This window comes from Petromyzon marinus, chromosome 6, assembly GCF_048934315.1.
Source record: "Petromyzon marinus isolate PM22_M1 ecotype Great Lakes invasive population chromosome 6, UKy_Petmar_22M1.pri1.0, whole genome shotgun sequence".
Taxonomy (NCBI): domain Eukaryota; kingdom Metazoa; phylum Chordata; class Hyperoartia; order Petromyzontiformes; family Petromyzontidae; genus Petromyzon; species Petromyzon marinus.
The window spans coordinates 16,602,935-16,627,746 of NC_133672.1; the positions used below are offsets into that span (position 1 = coordinate 16,602,935).

Consider the following 24,812-nt stretch of genomic DNA (forward strand, 5'->3'; position numbering starts at 1 on the left):
GTGAGGTGCGCGCCCTCGGCAGCTGTCTTTGTTGAGCGACTGTTTTGATCGTTGAGCAACCACCATTCCTCCCCACCCCCCACCCCAGTTGTGCGCGCGTGTGACGTGTGATTGACAACCCCGGGAGGCCGAGCGACAGCGCGCTCCTGCATGGAGAAACCGTGAGGTTGATGACGATGATGATAGTGATGGCTATGAAACCAATGGTGTTAGCTATTATGTCGGCGGTTGCTGATATAATAATAATAATAATAATGTCAGCGATGATGATGATGATAATGATTGGTGGTGGTGGTGGTAATGATGATTGATAATGATGATGGCTCGCACGCACGTGTGTCTCCGTGAGTTGTCCGCGCCGCAGCAATCGAGCGGTGGGAGACCGCGCCGGGCAGGCGGCTGATTGATGGCGTTTGTTAAGATGCGATACTGACAGGGGAGGAGGCCGCACGGTGCCCCGCGCCTCATGGGCAACACCGCTGCCCCCCCCCCCCTCCCCGACCGCCCCCACACACCGCCCCCCCCCCACCCCCCCACGCGCGCACCCCGCCGCGAGGGTTAATGAGCGACCGAGACCTTTAAAACGTGGGCGCAACCTCTTTCGCAGCTCGTGGTGAATTACACCCGCAATCGATTTGCTTAAACAAATATCTGCAATGAATCTGCACGCCCAAGGCAAATATGTTGCGAGTTAATAAAGGAGAGATTTATTCGGGTCTTCCGCCAATCCTCCTTATCTCGTTCTGCCCCGAAAGCGGCGCTCTGTGCTCAAGGCCAGGTGAGGCCGTCTTCCCACCTGGCCGAGGACGAGGGTGGGGTGAAGAGGATCGGGGTGTGTGGGGGGGGGGAGGCACCTGCTACGGATGGCCTCATCCGAGAGTGGCGGGCAGGTGGCCTCGTGGTTTAAGCGCTCTCCGCCGTGTACGGCTCGGGCCGCATGACCTGCAGCACCAAACCGATTGTACTACTAGCTTTGCACTGCGCGCGTGTACCGCGTGCGTTATTTTAATCGCTCCTACCTGCAACTACCTGGCCTGCATTGCCTGTACTAACGGGACTATATTGCAGCGCGATATCACCTGTCCTGCCTTTGGACTCCTGGCACCATTTGCATTGCTGCACTTACCTAGCACTGCCAGGAAAGAATGCACTACCTGTGCGGGCTGCATTACCCCAGCTGCACCGCACTATAACGACGGCTCTAACTCCCGCTGCATTACGTGCACTACATGGGCCCATAATAAAGGGTTGCTTTAGCTTCGATCGCGTAAATATAAATGCATCGTTAAATCCGCCACCACCCGACACAGCCATTTAAAAAAAGGTTTGTCACGTAAACAAAATATGCCGATTCGTTGCTTGTTCAGCACACCGGTGTGTTGGAGAGTAAAACCCACAGCATTTGCGCGGTCCCATCTGCACTAGCCACACGACTCTACTGCCTACGCCACGTGCGTCACCTGCGAGTTGTGACGAGGTCAACGTCCGCCTCGATGAGATAGGGCGCCGTGAGACGGCAGGGCCGGGCGTCTTTGATGAGGCTCAGCACAGCACCGATCTCCCAGTCGCACTTCCCCATTTCCCCTTGGGCTGAGCTCGGCTTGGCCCGGACCTGCGAACCGCCGACGGTAGGTGGCACCCGCCTGTCTGCCGAGCGGCGAGCTGCGGAGCGCGACTTTGAGACGAGGGAATCCACGCTCTTCGTCTCAACATTAAATACAAACCCCCCCAGCAGCAGCAGCGGCAGCGACGATGGCGATGGCGAGATGTTTGCATAACAGTGCAACTGGCAGTGGACTCCGGCGAACTTTCAGTATCCGATGGCGCCTGCTGCCTTCGGCGGGGATCTGTGATTCCGATTGTCAGGGTTCATCTCTGATTGCTGTGATGTGCTCTATTACTTTGATGTGTCCGATGAAAATTGATGTGTGTGATGGCGGTGGCGTGTCTGATGTGCCTGATGCCTGTGACGTGTCTGATCGCTGTGATGTGTCTGATGAATGTGATGCATATAATTGCTGTGATGTGCCCTATTACTGTGATGTGTCCGATGAAAATTGATGTGTGTGATGGCGGTGGTGTGTCTGATGTGCCTGATGCCTGTGATGTGTCTGATCGCTGTGATGTGTCTGCTGAATGTGATGCATATGATTGCTGTGATGTGCCCTATTATTGTGATGTGTCCGATGAAAATTGATGTGTGTGATGGCGGTGGCGCGTCTGATGTGCCTGATGCCTGTGATGTGTCTGATCGCTGTGATGTGTCTGCTGAATGTGATGCATATGATTGCTGTGATGTGCCCTATTACTGTGATGTGTCCGATGAAAATTAATGTGTGTGATGGCGGTGGTGTGTCTGATGTGCCTGATGACTGTGATGTGTCTGATCGCTGTGATGTGTCTGCTGAATGTGATGCATATGATTGCTGTGATGTGCCCTATTACTGTGATGTGTCCGATGAAAATTGATGTGTGTGATGGCGGTGGTGTGTCTGATGTGCCTGATGACTGTGATGTGTCTGATCGCTGTGATGTGTCTGCTGAATGTGATGCATATGATTGCTGTGATGTGCCCTATTACTGTGATGTGTCCGATGAAAATTGATGTGTGTGATGGCGGTGGTGTGTCTGATGTGCCTGATGCCTGTGATGTGTCTGATCGCTGTGATGTGTCTGATGAATGTGATGCATATAATATCTGTGATGTGCCCTATTACTGTGATGTGTCCGATGAAAATTGATGTGTGTGATGGCGGTGGTGTGTCTGATGTGCCTGATGCCTGTGATGTGTCTGATCACTGTGATGCGTCTGATGATGCGATGTGTCTGAAGCGATGTGCCTGATAAAAGCAATTTATGTGTCTGATGGCTGTGATCGTTCTGTGTTGCATTCATTGTTGCCATGGGGGATTCTGGCACCACAAAACACTGGGATAAATCGGCCGTGTGGCCCAACGGGCATGAAATCACTTCTCATTTCATGACGGAAGAATTCCCAATGGGAAAATCCTGGGAATTTGCTCGCTGAAGGACGCCGCTTGACAATGATTCACCTTTTAGAGAAGTGGCCCCATCCGGTGGTCAAATTATTTAAGAGCCTATCAATACACTGTGGCACTTTGCCGATAGAGTGCGGTTGGTGTCTGTCTCCGAGTATTAATTGCTGTAAATATTTGAATAGAATTTCAGAAGCTTCAGGGACATAGAGCCACGTTGTGGGTTGAGAATTAGGAGCCCGGGTTTTAGGTTGTGATGGAAATTGGAGGCTCTGTCTTAACCTGAGACAAGGTGTTAACGCAATGGAGGTTTCTACTTTAATACAAGTGAGATAATATTACATTTTACAATGCCAGAATCCCAGTCTGATGAGCTTGATTGCTGCATGGAGGCCGTGCATGGCAGCACCGACCATATTCCTGCTGCATTGTCCTTCCCATCACAATCCCTGACATCGTAATAAGTGATTCAATCCCATATCACCATATCTGCCAGCCAAGTCTCTCGGTGATGTCACTACACTTCAGCCTTGCGCTGATTATTTAAAGTGGCCTGGACCCTGTCCTCCAATTGTCGTGGAGACAAGTTCACGCTATACGATGTAAGGTACGCCCCTGAAAGGTGTGAACCATTGGAGTCCTAGAACATGAGACATGGGACCACCTCTGCACGAGTCTAGGCATGCGAAGTTACCGTGGACTGTGGCAAGAGGGTTTCACAGACAGCACAGAGCCTCGCTCTGGCTGCACGCAAAGCATTAATTTGCACTCCACTACGAACGCCAGTAAACGTGTCATTAACGCGTAGAAGCATTGGAGTCTGTTGGACAGCAAGCAATTTCTTTCTTTCACATTTTGTTTGAAAGGATTTTCGGCTACTGACTTCATATAAGCTTCTTTAAATGTCCTTATTTGGAGTTAGCACTTTTCAGTTCAGGGTTTTATGTCATCTGCGTACTGTGGAGTGAAGGAAGGTTGCTCGCTCTCAGCCGAAGGAACGAGCAGCTACGTACAATCCGACTGTGCAAGCCGCTAGTCTACAGCGTTCCAGGTACAGGTGGCCGTGCATACCCTGCCACCCACTGTGGCAGGTATCGCACACATGTGTGGGTACAGATGTGTAATTGGAAAATATTTTTGTTACATTTTTTGATCAGCTTTTGAAGACGTAATTTCTCGTAAATACTTGATATTTCGAGTTTTTTGTTATATATATATTTTACCTCGACTTAAAGCTTTCGTGACTGCAGGAATTCATATTATTTGGGTCTTTCGTTAAAGTCACGTAGATAGGTTTAAATTTTTTTACAAAAAACTACGACGTTTCGATCGAAACACAGGCGGCCGTCATCAGGTGGAGAAATGTGTTTTGTTTATGTTAAAGCTTAAAGTCATTCTTCAATAGCATTTATGGAAATAAAGACCCAAACTGAGTTAGAAATTGGCGGAAGCAAGTTCGGTAAAACCTTTTGTTTTTGTCTCGCCTACACTGGGGCTTCATGCTGCTGCGATGGCACAGAACACTATCTTCTGGAAAGCCCAGCAACGTGTTCGGCAGCGTAATTAATCGCAGCCGCGGGTGGCTGTGATGGAGGGTGCCCTGATAGCCACGCACTGAGCAGGATTAGTCCCATTAGCCGTTATAGCCGGTATCCTGCACACGTGTAACATCGTTATAGACCAGTGGACCAAACATTGGAAGCAATCTCTTGGGCACCCCACAGAGAATTCTGTGATTACATTTATAATTGTTAACTCTTCCTGTTCCTCTACGTGAAGATATCAGTTGATAGCTTTTGGAATTCATCCAATAGGTTATCAGTTTGTAGTTTGTTGGAATCATGGAGGTAAACGGTGATTTTTAGTGACAGCACCCTAATTTTGCCGCGAATGTAATTCGCAAGGGATGTGAAGAAAATCGGGGCAAGGAAATACTATTTCGAGCATTATTGTTCTGCATTTAATAAAATAATCTAAAAGTAACCGACTACGAGACATCGCTTATGCTTTTGTCACGGCCCTCGGAAAACAAAGCAACAAACATGCAGTTAATTCCACAAAAGCAGTTGTAATTTGATGATGGTACAAATGTATCATTGTTTTTATTCATGCGAGCAGACAAATAAAAAGTTAATGGAGCTGCGCGTGCGTGCGTGCGTGCGCGCGTGCGTGCGCGCACACCAACGGGTTTGCGAGGGCGCGCGGCCGTGAGCACGCGACCCCGTGTGGCCGCCGACTTCGCTCTCCACCGCAGTCGCGAAGCGTGGACCCGGGCACCCGCGCAGGGCCATAGCCACGGCTCTGGCTCTCCGTTCGCCCGCTTGCGTCGAGTCGATCGGCATTGCACACAAGTTGCTCTTTGGGTCAAATGTCCGTGCGATGTTATCAGGCCCGAGTCAATGGGCAAGCGTGGCTGCAGCTAGGCTCGGCGCAGGTTCGAGTTACGCTGACGGGCTGACGCCGCACAGCTCTCGCCTGTCCCCAGCATGACGTGCCGCACGGAGCCCGGCGTGAGCTGCCCTGATCCAGGCGGACCGGATCCCTCCGCTCAATCCACCCTCTGCGCTGTCAGCAGCAGCAGCACTGCGTCACTGCTATATTTGCATTATCGGACCAGCAATCTGCCACAGCAAGACAGAACATGATCTTCAAATGGCTGAAAGCAGGCATAAGCTAAGCTGCTTAGGAAAATGTCAACTTCAATATTGCGTGACTGTTAGCTGGGAACACGTGCACGTGCTTAAGAACCAATACATTGTTGTTGCCGAGTTTTGCTGAACAGTTTGCCTCTTTGTTTCAGCAAATAAGTGGTCATATTGCACGTCTATTCGTATATGTGCAGTTTACATTTGTACTAAGTTCACAAGATCCCGGTTGATTGGAATTACAGCCGTCTAAACACCAAGTAAATTAAAAATCTGATCTCCGCAGCTTCCCACTGTCCTGTAACATACAAACGGGGCATCTTTGTGCAGTTGTTCTTTTGCTTCAATACACTTTGTCATTGCCTCCTTAAATAGCCGGCGCATCGTGTTCAAAAATTACAACCGTCACGATCACGCTTTTAAGTTGGATTTCAATACCAAAAGCTTTCACGTCCTGCAGACCACCGACCCAAAAAGAGGGAGACCAGCGCCCCGGCGTCGACTGACTACACGTGGCGAGTGCACGCGTTTAAAGTGAACGGGATTACAACGCCAATTTTAAATCAGTTGCGCATTTTATATCAAATACAGCGATTACCTTTTTTTTTCATCGATAACAAAGTGACTTCTATAATATACAGTAGAAGAAATGCACTGCGTTTAGCCACGAACAGCACGGGTTGAATAACAATGCACGTTTACAGTTGGCAATCAGGTTAACGGCACCACCTTGCAGGTATAACGAGCTAATGGCTTCCTAGACACACAACACTGATTCACGTCCCACGGCTGCATTGTATTGTACTTCAGTTGCAATATACAGCAGAATTTTTTTTTGGTAATTAAGCACTTTCAACATCGAATAAATGCGAAAAAGAAAAATCAAAACATCTTTTGTTTATAAAATGTACACGAGTATTTTATCTGTTATATTACATTACACAAATGTCCTTTTATTTAAATCCTTACAATAGTTATATTATTTGACATGGAAGATTGACACAAGAGGCTTTAAATAAATCTACCTGTACTAGACAATAATTTTACAGCAGCTATATCATATAAACTTCACATTCATGACGGAAACACTAGCCTACCCTGTTTCTAAGTGACTTGCACAGTACACCACAGTCAAAGCTACACTCAAAACGGGAGACAGATGATGGGGGTCACACATTTGCAGGAGTTTTTGTTGTTGTTGTTGTTGTTGTTGTTTTCGAGCCAACACCACAGCACACAGCCGAGCCGATCCCTTCCAAAAAAAGGCACCAATAATTTTCCATTTGGCGTGCCATGCGCCGACACGTGGCCGTTTTTACCATCGTAATTGCACGGGGGGGACATCACCCATTAGCCAAACGCGTGGCATAAACCCGATTCAAAATGTACCACCAATTTAAAGCCTAAAATTACCCGTGTTGTGTGTTCTCATTCTGAATGTTACGACTTTGCTTCAATTCCCCAATTATTGCTTGTATTGTCATTTGTAGCAGTGCCATCGTAAGTCAGGACATGGACAACTGGATCTTTCAAAGTCTTGTCCGCAGGTGCTCAGTTGTTATGTGTTGTTATGTGTTGTTATGTGTTGTTATGTGTTGTTATGTGTTGTTATGTGTTGTTATATGTTGTGTGTTGTTATGTGTTGTTATGTGTTGTTATGTGTTGTTATGTGTTGTTATGTGTTGTTATGTGTTGTTATGTGTTATGTGTTGTTACGTGTTATGTGTTGTTATGTGTTGTTATGTGTTGTTACGTGTTATGTGTTCGGTGTGTCGTGGTGCAGTGTGCTGCTGGACATTGGTTGTTGGCGAGCGCAGAGCTTCGTGTTATGGTGCTGTGGTCTGTTGGTGTGCAGTTGCTGTTCAGTGCAAAGCTGTGTGTTATGGTGCTGCCCGAGGCTGTAACAGCGAGCTCAAGATCATAGCTGCTGTGACGCCTCACTCTGCACTCAAAACCGCTAACAGATGCACTAAAACTGACATTATTCATAATTAGACCTGATTTGTGCATTTATTTTACAATATTATCTACAAGTAGTCCTACATGTAATTAAAATGACACGGTGGAATATGAAGGAATTAATCCTGAGATTGAAACTCAAAGTTTACAGAATTTACATAAATTAATCAAGTGTGTTAAATAAGCAAAGCAGTACAAATTTTAAGTGAACAAAAAAAAAAAGCAGCACCGATATTACAAATTGCATAACGTCTGCACACGGGAAACATAACAACAACAACAATGTGGAAGACTTGATGACTACCTATCGGAACTTATGATGCATTTAGATATAAGAATTATTCATCTTTTTTTTATTAAATAGGTATCCTTGATTTAAATAACACTGCCACGCGTCAGTCAGTGAGGGTAGCTCCTATTGCGTCCGCAGTCTCCGAGTTTTGCCGCTGTCCACGCGTACCAGCGCGGCCACCCCAGCAGGAGGCCAAGCGACCGCAGGCGGGTTGGGCAGTGTTGCGCTTCTGTGCTTCATTTACAAACGAGGAAGCTCCACTCCTCCGCGCCGGCCGCCTCCATGAGCAGGACATCCTCTACAAACGCACGCGGGGCGAGGCACCGCCGCGGTGACGGGCGTAACGACGGGCCTCCTGCGCAAAGGGTCCCAGCGGAGCCTCCATCCTATCCAAGAGCGTCCATCAACATCGTCAAGTGCAAGGAATTTCCGTAGTTGAAAGGGAGCGAACGGCCGCGCGTTACCCCCCTCCCCCTCCCCCCACCCCCCGATTGCTGTCCGTCCGTCCTCTTTTTTTTTTACTTTCTTTTTTTAAGCGCCGCTCAAGGTCCGGTCAGACCTTGGCCTCCAGCATCTCGAGGAAAAGTTTGTGCATGGGCACCTTGCCCTCCAGTTTGACAGAGTAGAAGTGCTGCACGGCGCGCGTCGCCGTCTGCCGGAGCAGCGGCAGCGTCATGAGCAGTTTGCCGACGCGCCGGGCGTCCTCGCCGTGCATGCTGCCCTCAAAGTCCTGCAGCGCCTCGTGCAGAACGTCCTGAAGCTTTTGCACCGCCTCTCCGTCCTCGATGTGCATTGAGTCTGTGGGACGGCAACGGCACGAGCAGGCCACACACCGGTTAGCAACGCAGGCTATGTTCACACCGTGTCGAACACTTTCGGATAATGCCTTGTAGATCACGACCTGGTACCAGGATTTGGGCGCAATGGTGGTGGGGAGATGTTATCTATCTCGCGTGATATGCAGGAGATCGTGGGTTCGACTCCGACCCTGACACATGCATATTCAAAGTGGGGGTTGATCTTCCCATGGTCGCGTGGATTATTCTCTGGGTCCTCTGGTTTTACCCTCCACATTTTAAACACGCGTTTATATTATATTCTTGGTTCTTTCGGTAAAGTCACGTTGAAGGGAAGCAATGAAATAATAATATATATATATATAAAACAATAAAAATTCTCACGACGTTTCGACCATAACACAAACGGTCGTCTTCAGGTGGTGTTATGGTCGAAACGTCGTGAGAATTTTTATTGTTTTATATATATTTTATTATTTTGTTGTTTCCCTTCAACGTGACTTTACCGAAAGAACTAAGAATATGAATTACTGCAGTCACGAAAGCTTTAAATCAAAATTTACGCGTTTATATTATTTGGCTGCTACTACAAATTGCCACATGATCATGAGGCACTTACATGAGCTTTCATGTGTGGCCAGGTTGCCTCTGAAAAAGAGCTCATAGTTCAGTGATATTTACCTGCTAAATAACATAAAAAGTACTCAAACTTTTGCTGGTTCCGTCTGGGTCAGTGAACTGGAAAATATTTTGGCATATCACATCCAGTATACTTCTATGGCTGTGGCTGCTAGTCATGAGCCTGCTCTAGTTTGCCAGTGACCCATAAAATATTCAATGCGAAATTAAGCCCTGTCTGATACCATATTCAAAAGTATTTTGGCAACTAGAAGATATGTCACATATGATCGATGTGCTACTTGTTTTCTGTTACCGTGTAATTGTTTATACCGTGCTGTGTATTTAGTTGAAAATTAATGATGATAAAAAATATGTATTGTAAAAATGTCAGAGATGCCACCATGATCGTGGTTGTCTCCAGCGCCTCAGTATATGGCAGGAGCTAATGCAGGCGAGCCATTCAATTTCATATCCAAACCAACTCGTTGCTCTACTTAAACCTGGACGTACAATTTGCACCTACGTTTGTCATACACAAGAATAAGCTGCTTTACTTATACACCTTTTTTTTCACAAGTCTCTCTTATAAAGGAGACCAGTTGTCTCCATGCGCACTCCCCTGCTTTGAGCAATCTACTTATTTCCACATCAACTGTTCATCACGGCTCATCCGGTTGTCTCTCAACCGAACTTGTGCGATGAAAACTTTGGAATAGAGTTTGTTAAGTTCTGACAGTCTTAGTAACCCCCCCCCCCCTCCCCTCCTCTAAACCCCCCCATTACACACCTGCTAATTGCTGTACCATTATACCAAGTGACCAATTTAAACGAGACACAAAAACAACCGAGGCGGCTCACGTCACAACAGGGCTCACACGAGGACTGGTGCGCGGCACGCCGAACAGTACGCACCACCACTTTCCAGTGCCGTCGGCGCACGTGCGTGCCCAAGTATGAATGTGGCGTGCGTCGCGATTCCGGGGCGTTAGTATGCAGCTCGCAGGAACACGAGCAGGCTGTGGCTAATGTTGCATGAGTATGCGGCAGACAGGCACAATTACGCTGCAAGATAATTGCACAATGGAAATAAAAATTTGCTGCACCCAACTAATTTTACATGCGACCGCATCATTGCGGGCAGCATCTACTTGCGACGAATGAAGTTGGAAAGGACATGCCTATTGTCTGAGCCATCCACCGTACAATAGTGACAACTCGTAGATGCATTACCCTCTCCTTGCTGCTAACACGGATTCACACACACGCACACAAATACATACACACAGAAGACTATGCAGCGTACAGTGTTTTCACCCACGCACAGAACACACGCACACTATATAAGTCACAACCCTCCTCTTCAACACTAATGTATTTCTCATTTTTTGTAAAGTGTCTTGAGATGCGGTTATAACTAAATTCAATATGAATTACAATTATTATCGTCAATTGTTTTTTGTTGCGGTGTGTACATCGAGGTACGTATAGAGTACCTTGTACACGACAGCTTGTGTGCTCGATTGTGGTGGACCGGGATTTAAAAAGACAAATCACTCAATAAGGAAAGCGCATGTGCCCTGTACTTTAGGCAGTTCTCAAGCGTAACCTCAAGACGTTTAGTCGTCTAGCTTAGCCAGGCTTAAATGTTATTGTTTTTAAAAGGCTGATAAAAAGGCAGATCAGTTGAGATTCTCGAACACATAACTTGCAACATCAGAGCTACTTGAGAAGACAAATGAGCACGGTGTTACTTTGGTGAAACAATTTCCTTCCCATCAGTCAACAGGCCCTACGTCGATGGAAGGGCTGAACCCGTTAATTACAAAATCAATTAAAAATAATTTCGAAAGGAGTCACGTTTTAGTTCTCGGGGGCACGATTAGACAAAAGCCTCGTCTGTGGCTTACCGCAGCCTCTAATGTCTCCGCTGAAACTGAGCAAAGCCAATCTGCTTTTTCATTTTTCAGTTTGACCGATTCGCAGCCACCATTGATCAACGCGCTGCTCCCAAAACAAACTGTCAATACCTTGAAGAGCGAACAATGCGAACAAATGACTGCCCTCCCATACGGCCACTCATTACATTTCATTTAACACATTTTATTGACATTTTCCCCTGTTGTAATTAACGAGAGAAACCAGCTGGCCTCAGACCAAGACACTGGCCTGTGTGCGTGTGTAGCGAGCGTTTTCAGAGGCACGGGGGAGTGCGGGCGGCGCTGAAGGGAGGCTGCAGCACACTTCGTGCACGACCTTGACTTTTTCATCAATGGACTGACATCCATGTCAGCATCTGGCACTGCTCAATACAAATATTTATCAAAAAAGAATAAAACATTTGCTTTGGATAAATGGCTGCGCTGGAGCATGGCTCTTAAAAACCGATTGAGTGCACGCACATTGTGGGAGCGCGGCTTGCACATTATATTCTACTGCACAAAAACGGAAACACTCTCAAAGTTGTTCATGAATTACAGGACGACCTACATTCTTTCATTAAGGCTGCAGTTATACGCCCATTAAAAACTGACAAATAATTTTAGGGGAAAATGTGAGCTTTGTTTCTGTTTGTGTTAGCTCATTCGTGCAACAGAGCAGCACGGTGTCGTGAGGGACTATGAAAGCAGTGTTCTTCTTCTTCTTCAAACACTTGTGGTCCTGTGCGCTACTACTACCGATTGTATCATCATCATCAGTCGCGGTCTATCCACTGCTGGATGAAAACCTCCCCCCCACCATCGCCAACTGTTACGGCCTTGCAATGTCACAATCCATCATTTCACTTTTGCGTACAAAATTATCTCATCGCTCCATCTCCACGGTGGGGCGTCCTCGCCGGAAATATAAACTAATTGCGTAAATTCAAACATTTACAGAATCTTGTACCACAACCAAAGACTTTTACAATTTAGGGTAATGTTGCATCTTTTTTTTTTTTGTTACACGGGGTGATGTGTTTGACGCAGCACCGTGCTAAGGTGGGCTCCGTGCTGGGCGTACCAGAGTTAGCCAGGGCAATGGCCTTCAGCGCCACAAACTCCTCCTTGTCGAGCTTCAGGGCCTTGTACTTGCGCACAAGCTGCAGGATGGCGGAGTTGAGGTCGAGCAGGCCGGCCACCTTGGACAGCTCCTCGTCCATCACGTAGTCCTCGGCCCACACGAGCTCGTCTTCGTAGGGCAGCGAGCGGAACACGACGCCCAGCAGCAGGATCTCCATCCACGCGCTCTGCAGCAGCGACATCTGGTCGCCCAGCGACAGCGTGGAGAAGCCTGGCACGCATAGCGGGCACACGCGGGCCACGCACAGGCACGTACACACGTACACACACACACACACGCATACACATACATGCACACACGCGCACACACGTACACCCATACAATGCTTTGAGATCCATGTTTTTTGGTTGAGAGCTCAATAATGGTCTGTACCACGGTGCTCCTTCCGATGTATTTATGGAGTGATAACTGCTTTCCCGTACTACAGAGTTTTGTCTTGCTCAGCGCAAATTAAATAACCCACTCTCGGTCTGGTCAGTACCATTAAAAATTATAACATAAATGTGCAAAAGGGATCAGGATAATAAGTTAAGTTCCTTTTTTTCATTTGTGGAGTCGCAGCAAATTGCTATCTGACTATCTGTCTTTCTAATTTAAAACTTTATATTAATACATCTTTTGTTTGACTTATTAAATTAGAGCACTGCAACATTTTAATGAGACGAGTCTGCGATTCACACCGAGATTTCACAGTTAATATGACACCTTTGCCATTTGAAACTTTTTTTTTTCGAAATAGTTTTTAATGAAACAAATCTATACTAATTTTCTATTAACAAGCAATGAGAATGATACCGTTTCATCACCGGCAGATACCACTAGCCTTGCGAACCTCACCGAAGTGGGCACTTTCCTTGACATTTATTTTCCCGACAGCAATCCCGTTTTGCGAGGATCGTTCGGAGCATTAAACTACTGGCACCGATGTCAACGGGCATGGCTCAGCGGCAATGCGGTGCCCGTACTCAACGGGTGTAGGATAGCACTGGCCGGTGCGCGTTTAAACCTGTCACTGCATCGGGGCCTCGTGGGGGGCATGAGGCGGGCAGGGCTTGCGTGCGCCGTGCAGCGAGTCCCGGCCCCCGAGGCCTCCGGCATCCGAGAGGAATGCTCAGCACACTCAAAACTGCCAGCGGCAAACGATTGGATTTATACGCTTTCAGTTGGTCAGAATCTTCGGGCCAATAATTAAAACCGGAATGATTGGTCTATTGAGCGCTGGCAGAACTTTTTATCTGCGGTGATATTGGTGATGTTATCAGCCTGACACTTTTACTGTTGTCAGCCCCATCCCAGTGTCCAATTTTTCTTATCTCGCTGATTAACACAAGGGCTGCTTCCCACTGCATTAATTAACAGATACAAATCTACATTCACATGAAGAGATCAATACGGGGGGGGAAGAATAGGCCTTCAGAGTGAATTTACTTTGGATGATGGAGAGGACGCCCCCGTCGATGTTTACGTGTGCAGAACGGCAAAAGCCTGGCGGTGGCCAACGTCGCCGTGGCGGTGCCGGAGCGCCCCCCCCCACCACGCGCCACATTCGGGGGGGGGGGGGCACGGCGGCAGCCGTGAGTGACGGGCCGAGCGCTGAATGGGAGCGCGAGAAAGAAGGATGCCTGGTGCCGCTGGAGGTTACCGTGATAATGGTTCCCTCTATTTCTGGTCACTTGAAAAGATGCTATCTGTGGAGGTCTTGGGGCCTCCTGATTGTGGTTTTGGAAGAAGAAGAAGAAGAAAAAAAACCTCACAATAAACATCTGATTGAAAAGATCATTTTGTTTCAGTGAATGGAATGTAAATAGCTTGAGGCTGAAAGGTAAGCAATTTAAATTAGCAGCGTATAAAGGAAACAGTGCTTATTCCACACAAACTGCACAAAGCATTGTTTGGCTTTAAAACGACTCTGCTGATGCCCCCATATCAGCGGTGGTGGTGCGTCCTGCAGCAAAGGTAGCCTTTACTCCATGGCAAGTTGCCTGGGCTGTGCCGCTTCATTTCCTGCATCACGGAAACTACTGATCATAATCCCCTAATACCTAGCAGATGGATGATACAACTTGCCAAATTTGTCAACATCATAGGACTTGCAGCCAAGATTGGCAACATTTGACGCCAGATAATTCTCAGCCACAAGGAGTGTTACATTTCATTATTATCAATTGCGGAAACACAAATAGTGGATGCAAAAAAATATATCTTCACAACGTCGCATGAACTACATTATTTTGTGAATCTTGTATTCAGTTTTATCCTAAAGCTCACTAATACCATTAAAACCCTGCTTCACATTTTACACATTCAATTGGTCAAGAATAAAGGATTCATCATGTGTAATACTCGAGACTCAGATGGATGTCGGGACAATTACACGAGAGTCTTGTGTGAGGCTGAGTTCCCCAAAAAAAGACAAGTTTGATCGCTGTGTTAGCCGCTACATGAATACTACAAATCCTAGTGGATAAGCTTCCAGTTTAAATCCCAGTCTCTTGTGCTAACCACAGCTGACCTTTAATCCAGACAGGTGTGGGGGCTGATTAGCGTGGCTCAGGTCTGCTCTCGGAACAATGTAATCCACATTCGGAGCCCTCAGCATCTTCTCCCGGGGCAGCCTCAGTCACATGGCTTCAATGAGCCTAATTAAGCATGCCGTAATTCCAGACCATTGCATAAATTAGACTATTCTGAGCTGAGATTAATTCTAAATATACTGGAGCAGCTGTTCAGGATGCTTGGATCGTTCGCCTGTTTGCCTAATTAGAGGCCAGAATTGCTGGGAGAAACAGAGTTTGGGTTTTGGCGGCGATCGCTACGCTGGCACTAATTTTGAAGCACCGCGAATCGCAGCTTGTGAGCGTTCAGGGAGGGCGGTAAGTGGCACACGGGGAAGCGACTTTTATGTTCCCAAATATCAACATTTACATTTTAATCAGTCAATCCCGAGCGCTGTTGCAAGAAGCCTGGGCTGCGCAGAGGGCATCGGAGTGGCGCAAGGCGCAGTGGGGCACTTGGCCCTTCGCTCAGAGCAGAGGAACAGGACGAGGGCAGCAGAGTGGCACAGTGCCCATGGGGCACCTGGCCCTCCACTCGGCCCCGGCAGTGGCATGCGTTGTCCCGCCATTGGCGGGACAGCGCATGCCACTGGCAGCCTTAGCAGAAGCCTGCAGGGACCCACGTGAGCCATTTTCCTTTCCAAGTGTCGTCCACGAGGAAGGGCTGTGTGTTGCAAACGGTGCCACACAGCACGTCCACAGGAGGCAATTAACTCGTGTTTTGAAGACAAAATAGAACACGGTCCCACAGAGACAATAAATGTCTTGTTGTACCAAAATAAGGACGATAATCACACTATCCTACGCTCCCCATCAACATGGAATCATAATTACAGCACCAGTAAATCAACCAATTTTAATATTGATTTCCTTGTTAGACACAATAAATGCATCTCACTAATTGACTCAATAGCCAATTGTGGCAACATAAGCGGGCAAATGCTACAGAAATCAGTAGCCAAGTGCCTAATCTATTTTAGGTCAGAATAATGAAAATATTCACACTTTTTCATTCCAGGACTTGTGAGGGGAGACCCATGACTGTTTAAACTGAACCATGCAAACATCTGCAATAAAGCCCAACGCATTCATAAACACACACACACTAAGATATCCTCAAAACTACTCGACGAGGTTTCTTCAACAAATATCACCCACTTAGCGTGGCGTGTTTTTGCTAAATATGTTTGTCGAACACTGAAAGCGGTTGGATAATAATGGCCCTCTGTTGCGCGGCGACGCGCGCTGGGACATTCCGAGCCGCCTTCGTGTTTTTGGGCTGCACACGCAGTAAAGCAGAGTCGCGGAGGGGCTCAGAGTGTGTAGGCTCCCCCCTCTCCCCCCCCCCCCCCCAAATAATTCCCTTAATTCTCCGAATCTACGGCTCATAATCTCCTAATTAATTATTCTTTTGCGCCGCTTCAGGATCATTACGCAATGCAATAAAGGACATGTAATTATGAAATTTTACAGCCATTACAGATGGCGACGGCTCATATTTCACAGTAAATATTAGGCGGTGTGTGGGCACGGGACCTCAGCGGACAGCGTGCTGGGTTCAGATGGATGAATTGTGCCCAGAAGTAATCAGCACCCGGGGCCCATAATGGCCGTGGCCAGATGAAGCGGCGGATAAAGACAAACTGCACCATCAGTGCACGCCCGGTGGTACCATAAGGCAGGCTCATCTGGCTGGATAAACATGGCTGATTGAGGCTGGGCTGGGCACTGTGGGCGACCAGCGGGGGCGAGCCGAGGGGGGGTAGGGGGGGAGAAAGGGCGGGAGGGCAGCACGCGATGGGCGAGCAGTGCCGGACGCCCGCGCCGCGGAGAGAGGGTGCTGCAGGAGAGGTCCTGTCCACTTCATTATCGTTGCCGCACAATACAGTTTCATTAAGGAGCAGAGGGGCCGCAGATGGGGAAGGGGGTCGCGCGTCCCCCGGGATCTGCCCTGCCCTGCTCCACTCTCCCTGAGCATCACTCAGCAGGGATGCTTTCAACTGCACACAAACACCCCCGGGACTGCTGCAGCCACCGTCGCTAACTCGCAAATTGCGCTGGCCTGGCCACACCGACGAAATTTGTGTTTTGTAAAAAAAAAAATCAAGTCACTCTGCAAAGTACAGGGCTGGATAATGCGGCTGTTGTAAGGTGTTCCTCTAATTTAAAGCCACAACTCGATTTACTGTCATTTTTAAGAGGAAAGGGAATTGGGGTTGGGTGAATTTGAGGCGGGGGAACCAAGCGGAATACATTAGCTCCTCTTGTCCCACGGTACCCGTAAACATCTACTGATGGAATTTAAGAAGAAATCCCCTGGTGGAATGAATTGGATTAAATTTCCGAGTCCAAAAAGCCTCCTTAAATGGAAGAGGAGTCCAGACATGTGAGAGAGGAAATCCAGCTGCATCACGGAGTGAATTATTTAGAACCTCGCGGCCCAGCAACGCCGCCCAACGCCCTCTCCAGCAGCCGCCAGAGGCTCGGTTTATGCTACGGAGTTTACGGCAGCGATGATAATAATGCGGAGAGCGCACCAACATGTTTCTGGGAGGAAGCGAACAAGAAAACATATTATTCTAAAGCAATCTTTTTCCATACGAAGCTGGTGGATGCGACTCCACCGTGAGATTTGGTGGACCGCAGGCACTCGGTGGATGCGAGCACACTGCGCGCGTGCATGAGGCTAATTTAAACCCCACGTCGAGGCACGGGGCTCAGTGCTTGCCGAGGCCACCGCAGCAGATGGACCCTCGCTGCAGCCAAATGTGAAAGTAAGCTAATAAAAAATAAACCCTTCGCCGCAATTAATCTAAGTCCGTATAATTTCAAGAGACATAAAGCATAAATTACTATGGCCGCATGTTATTCTTTTTGAACGCAATTTGTGCTGCAAATTAGCGTTAACTTGAATGGTTTGCACGCAAAGCTCCCACTCCTAGTTGTAGCGCCAAAGCAAACGCAAATAAGCATTAAAATCTACGGAGTTCGTCATTTGAGTTTGTTTCTACAGCACAGCACGGCGCTTCTCACAGGCATTCATCCCGGTATGGCATATCATCGGGATTCGTTAAAAGTTTCCATTAGACTGGCCACACAGACTGGACAGGAGGATTTGTCACGTTTAACATACCTGGTGCCTGACAGATGTTTACAAACAAAACGTTAATGGTTAAAAGTTGCCACTGATTAGATCATTGCTACCATATGGCAGGCAATCAAAGTATAGATAATCAAAATAATTACTTCAGAGATACAAGAGGAGATAAATAAAATAAACACGCGCACGGGCACCTCGCTCGTCAGACAAAACAGATGCGTGCAAGGAGCCGGTCAGGCCCAGGGTGCAGCTTAAAACGTCACGACAGTGCTACGACCTCGTGCCTCCACTCTGCTGGCACGGACCCAGCGCCAGCGTTGGCACCTCCCTCACAGCTACACGGGCAACCTCCTATGCCCAACCTCGCCCCCCCCCCCCTGCCCTAATGTTGGTATACAGGAGGTCGTTGGTTCAATCCCGACCCTGACCCCCTGTATATTTGGAGTTTGAATATTGTCCCCGTGGTCGCGTGGGTTTTTCTACGGGTCCTCGGGGTGTTTCCCTCCACATTTAGAAACGTCACGCGCTTTCAGTATTGGGCTGCTATAAATTTCCACGTGATTAGCCACTTCGTTGAGCTATTATTTGTAGCCAGGTCTGATTATAGCTACATAACTCAGTGGGCCTTACCTGGTAAAAAAAACATAGTTTACTTTAGTTTTCGTGCCAATTCTACCACGTACATCGCTATCCTACTTCACAATCCCCCTTCATGGCACCCACGTACATCCCTCCTACATCCCATGCCTCCGTGATGGCATCCTCGTGAAATCCCTCTTAAGAAAAGCGATGTTACCGCACGTGCACTCACGCTGGTGCACGCTGGTGCAACACGGTACATGGGACACAGATGGCACGGGGCATGCGACACGGTCTGAAGGGCGCATCCATCAAGAGAGATAAAAACATTTATAACGATACAATATACATGTGATGCACAGTAAACATATATAATGTATGCATGCCATTACATGAGAATACGTTAGGCAAACACGATTGTTACTTGAGTTTGATGAGCTATAATGCAGGAAGCAGAGAAGATAAATAAAGTGGCATCGTGTATGTTGAATTTCTTTTCCACCGTACGTAGCCAACCGTGCTGATAAACTAAACACAAAAAGCAGTTCCAAAGAAATCCGTTTTCAATTTAGATTTAAAAGTGGAAAGCTCCAGTGGCGTCCTAATATCGGAAGGAAGAGCGTTCCATACGGCCGCGGAAGCGCATCTGAAAGCGCGCGATGGAGTGACCTTCTTCCTTCCATGGTTAGCCAAAAGCCGTTGCAGTGAGGGTGAGCGGAGTTCACGTGATGGTTTATACTCCTTGACGAGATCAGCGAGGTATCGTGGTTCATTTGTGGCAAGCACTTTGTGTGTAATGAGTGCGACCTTACGAATGAGCGTGTGCGGTGGCCGGACATGCTGCTGTGCCCGCAGCCTTGCCCCGCTCTGTGTGCACGACGCGGCCTACAGACAATGCTGCCCCTCTCTCTCTCTCTCTGTGCCTGCTTGTGAACTTTGCCTGAACCACATGAAATAATGGGCCGTGATGACAGGAATGTTATTCCTTACACTAAATTTGCTGTCCAAGGTGAATTGAAATAGTGTTTGGTTTGTGTAATTACATCCATCTATCTTTATATTCCAGAAGGCATACGGTAAATTGAAAATACTAAAAATTGACTGTGCATTCTGATATTTAATGATTGCCACCGACAGGATGGTGATTTATAGGTAACTCGCTTTCAACACACATTTGCATCTTATTACAAGAAGATTGTAAACCGCGAGTGTTATTAATGACGATGATAGAAACTGATGAATTGATTTGATTTGCAAATGCGATCGAACTAACCACGAGGAAAATGCGCAATAACGCCGTGTTTTGCGAGCGGCAATCGCTCTTGTCACGGAGGGCTCACTCCGCGGGCCGACAGCGCTATACGGAGCCCGCTTTTATTCTAATGACTTGTGCCACGCCGTGTAAAAAAACTAATCCCTTATAGAGCCACGTAAGGACCTCCTCAGCATCTTAAGCTGCTTCGTCTAATTTTAGGTCCGAGAGCTGAGAAAATGAGCGCTCGTGCGAGTTGAGGAGGGGGGTGGGGTGGGTGGGTGGGTGGGGGGATTTTGTTCTCTCAGCAAACAGTAAAGAGCAGCGGCAGCGGCAGCATCTGATGCAACCCGCAGCACAGTTGAGAGAAGCAAATATGTATCAGCCTCGTTCACGGGCTCATTACCTTTTCAGGGTTATTAAACAGGGAGAAGAGCAAACATATTTCCTGTTCCTGTAGAGAGCCTGGCTGGGCATTACCCTAAGTCATGCTGAGTGCTGACAGGGGAAGTGATTGGAACATAATCAGGCGGCTGAGAGGGCCTTTCCACTTCACGTTTATTGATGACTTGGAGGACGGGGCGGAGAGAACAAACACATCTAATGGCCATCAATTAGAAAAGAAAACCAATTAGACAAAGTCTGGAAATGAAAAATAACAAAACGAAGGATGGAGGGAAATGTATGGCCTGCAGGGGAAACGAGAAACCCGGATGTGAAACGCACGAGAAACAACGAGAAGGAAACTGATTAACACAATCAAAATAGCGATAGGTTTAAAACGAAAATTGAAATACAAAAATGACAAATAATTCTGAATATGTCAGAATTGTGGAACACATCGTGGAAAGGGGAAATATGAATGCAGTTTAACAGTTATCTAACAAGAAATGTGCTGGAATGGAAAACAATAATATAAAAGTAGGAAAAACCTTTCACAAATGTGGACTAGAGAGATGAAATATTGTGAACATTAATTTCAGCTCGTGGCACTAATCTCTACGTTTTATATCAGTGACACTCAGCAAATCTTTAGAAAGCCACAATCAACGCGCGCGCTAAGCCAAAGGGAAAGCCACGAGGGTCTGCATTATTGGCAACATCACCCTCCAGCTGAAATGCTCCCATCGGTATGCAGCCTCACTCGCACACCAGCTCCCCCTCGTCCCACTTCTAGCCCCCGAACGCCGTGTGTGCTTCACAGCCACCCAGCCAATCCCACCTCCTCTTCTCCCTCAGCACCGCCACGTGCCACGAAGCCCCTTGACAGTGCATAGGTGGAACTCATGGATGCCTCTGGGAGGGCTCTCAGGGGCTGTGTGACCCCTGTGGCCCAGTGGTCCCTGGCCCCATGCAGGTCTCTGTGGAGGCCAGAGGAGTGGCCCCGCACTGACAGCCAGGAAGTATTGATTAATCATCGCTTGGAAGGACTGTCGTTCACTCCATCACTAAACAAACGTCAATCCTGAGCACAAAATTCACGTTTTATATTTTACTGGCGGCACCTCCAGATGTGCCTCGATATCGCGACGTAGTAGAGCACAAGTGCGCCCCCTCCCCCCCCGCTCCTCCACGTCTGCGCACGTACGATGGAATCTTACACCGATAACACCGACGCGCACAGTTAATATGGAATCGGCACAGGGGAATGAGACACGGGCTGAGACAAGTTGCCTGGGATTCTTATTCCGCGTGTCAGCTCCGAGGTCAGCAATGCCATCATTAGCAGTGTGGGCCATCAGCATTGCAGAAACCAGAAAAGCGTGAAAGATCAGCTCAACCCTGCTGCTGCAGAAGCCCGAACTCACACATGCTCAGCTTCCTGCCTTCACGAGTGCCGGCCCACACCTTCATTTATTTGTCAAGCCCTCATACCAACACTTCATGTGTTCCGGGAAGTGGCTGCCAGGATCCTCACTAAATAGCAGCGTCACATGATTACCGGACCCTCCGCTGGCTCCCAGTCCATGGAGCCATCCACCACATCACCCACGTTCTGGCCGTCAATGCAGCTATTGGCAACGTGATAGCTGGAAATGTGGTTATTCATGGCGACGGAGTCGGTAATGCGATTACTGCAACGCATGAGGCAGTTTGCACTCCACACAACCGCCATGCCGTATCAATACTGGCGGATCTGTGAGGCCCAATTAAAGCTCGCTCCTAGGCTGGACTCGGGTTTGTTTCGATTGAGCAGTTCATTGGTGAACAGTACCGGATAGTTCAGTAGAAAAACACCAACACAGAAGCAGCTCCACCGATTCAATGGCGGCCTCTGGGCAGGAGCAACGCGGTTGATGACCACCCCCCCCCCCCCATGTCATTTTCTCTGTCGTCGTAACTTTAATTGCCGCGCGAGTTTTGCCGGCCATTAAGAGTGCCCCGATGCCACGCGGTTCTCATGGCCGCGGATCTGCTCGAGCAGCGCAACAGTGCTCGGCAGCCCCAGCCTGCAGGAAATGACGAATTAGGGCCACATTAAATATACTACGGTTAATGTTCCCATGCTCTGCCTTTAATATGACTAATGTTAAAGAACGATGCGTCTCCTCTATTACGGGAGAGGCAGCTCGTCCACGCTGAGTGAGGGAGCCGCTGCACGGCTTGGAGGCCAACAATCAGGCTCCGCAGAGATAGGAGCAAAGCACATGTCTGCCTGCTTCGCTGCTCCCCTTAATCTCTCTCTAAAAACCCATCTCTCAAATAGATTTATGTTATCGAAGCCACTTAATTTCATTGTGCCATAATCAGTTAAAACGCCCGACTGGCCACAGAGCACCTTCCTAATGCAAAGAAGATATTAGTATGGTAACTCAATTTTATACAGAGTACTCGCAGAATTCTTTTTTTCTTGTCCATTTACAACACCTGACCTTTCGTGATGGAAAACCACGGAAGATACCCACAACACTACATAACATTAAGCAAATCAATTTTCTTATTGCATTTCATATATATCAAGAGACCCCTATTGATTTTATTTCAATGCTCCCTCGCTCTCTTTTCCACACCGGCACAGTTAAATGTTAATTGCGGTTAGATGGGGCATTCATACTTATTTATCCATTAAAGCGGCATCCGAGGGGACCAATGAATGGGCTGTAAAGTCATCACGAAGAGCCGCAGTGCCTTGCCGATGCAAGAAAAATCCTCATGACTGAACTCCCGAGGTTCACAAGAGGTGGGGAGAGCCAGGTCACATTAAGCAAATTTTAGACACACTCGCGCATGGCCAGCCACCGCATGCACTCTGCGATACCGACTGCACGACGAACACTTTGCACAATCCGCATAAACACGAGTGCAGGACTTTAAAATTCCAAACAAATTCAACTTCATGAAAATCCAACCTGTGCTAAGAGGTATCTATATATATTTTTTCAAATCTTTACTTCATTTCTAATTTAGCTAGTGTTTTTGTGTGATGTACGTTTGCAATGTTTAATTTCACAACGCTATTTTAAAGGCTCAATTCGCGCGTGGGCTCGTGTGAGCTTCTGTGATTCACCTATGCACGTGTGAGAGAGCACGTGCACAAATGGAAACCATAGTGGGGCTAGATTGTGTATCTGCATGTATGTTTGCATGTATACGCGCGTGTGCGAGCATTTAACTTGATACAAGCGTCAGCGTGACATCATTTTCACGTAGTGGTGAACAGTGGTTCTGTTTGTTATTATTATTATTGTGTGTGTGTTTGCAAGTCTACCAAACTTGCCTAAGATATACAAACTCTCATGGGGCCTGTGTGTGTGTGCATTATATGCGTGTGTGCCTCTGCTTTTGTATCTTGCCAGCCTTAATTAGTACTCATTAACAGCACTTGCCCCAATAGCCCATTTACGGCTATCTGGGGGATCTTTGTGTGCTTATACGTGTGGGTGTATGCAAAGCGAATTGATGGTGCAGTGGTCTTGCAATGAGTTTTTAACCCACTACTTGAATTCAGTTCCAGGCCATGGCCAATTTAGCCTGATATAAATACCTTGGCACTGTGGGTAAACATCAGCACGATAGAGACAAAGGTGGCTGGGCATGGTACTGTCCACCCATTCTCTCCTTCGCCATGCCAGCCTTAATAGGTGCGCTTGAAAACTCAGCAATTGTCCCAGCGATTGGTTAGAGACCATATGGGGGATCTTTGCATTTGTCTTTGTGTGAATGTGCATCTGCCATTCACTCCAGCCAGTTAACCCATAACATCTGAGCCTGTCCTATAACCTCCTGTCAGCGAGGTGTCACCACTTCACTGAGCCTCAAAGTCTAGCTAGTCTGGCACAAGGTTGTGATGACTTCCCTGCCAATTAGTGATGAACTTCAGCTTTTAGTTGTTGTTGCTGCATGTGTCAGTGTATATAGGTGACGAGTGGTGGTGCAGTGGTTATCCGTGTTCAATTCCTGCTCACAACCGACATCTGTGACGATGATCTGAACTGGTACTGGGCCTCCCCTATGTCAACTCAGCCTCAAATGAGTACTTAGGTGTAATGTGTAAACATCGCCACTGGGGAGACAAAGGCGGCCGGGCGTGATGTTGGCCACCCATCCCCTCGTGTGGCCCTGCCGGCTTTCATGGGTGCTCGCTTAACAGCACTTTCCCCAAGTCCATTATAGGCTACACGGGAGGGACGTTTGTCTTTGCGTGTGCGGGACCGCCTCACCTGGAATGTGCTTGGCCCAGCCGATGATGACCACGAGCTCGCGGTCGGCCAGGTCGCACAGCGTGGTGAGGGCCTTGATGTCTCCCTCGGGCACGGTGGGGTCGGGCATAGCGTAGATCTTCTCGGGTTCAGCCACCAGCAGGTGCGAGATGATCTTGTTCACTGGCGGGAGCAATGCAAAGGTGGCGCGCTCAGTGCGATGCCGAGGGACCAGGACCACACGTGTCCTGAACTTGGGATCCAAATTGAAGCCACGCACTCCCCAGCTGCACCGGAAGACTCTTTCCCGATGGCA

At 47.9% G+C, this 24,812-nt stretch overlaps 1 protein-coding gene across 3 annotated transcripts in view; it reads right to left on the bottom strand.

Moving 5' to 3' along the window:
- Window positions 1–5,062: 5,062 nt before the first annotated feature.
- ESRRG (estrogen related receptor gamma) overlaps window positions 5,063–24,812 on the bottom strand; it is a 113,916-nt gene continuing 94,166 nt past the window's right edge. For all 3 annotated transcript variants that reach the window (XM_032947667.2, XM_032947669.2, XM_032947666.2), the window contains exons 5-7: window positions 24,518–24,679; window positions 12,311–12,580; window positions 5,063–8,690 (exon numbers count right to left, since the gene is read on the bottom strand). In XM_032947667.2, coding sequence (XP_032803558.1) covers window positions 8,446–8,690; window positions 12,311–12,580; window positions 24,518–24,679 — 677 coding nt within the window. In that variant the 3' untranslated portion in view covers window positions 5,063–8,445. The remainder of the gene's footprint in view (window positions 8,691–12,310; window positions 12,581–24,517; window positions 24,680–24,812) is intronic.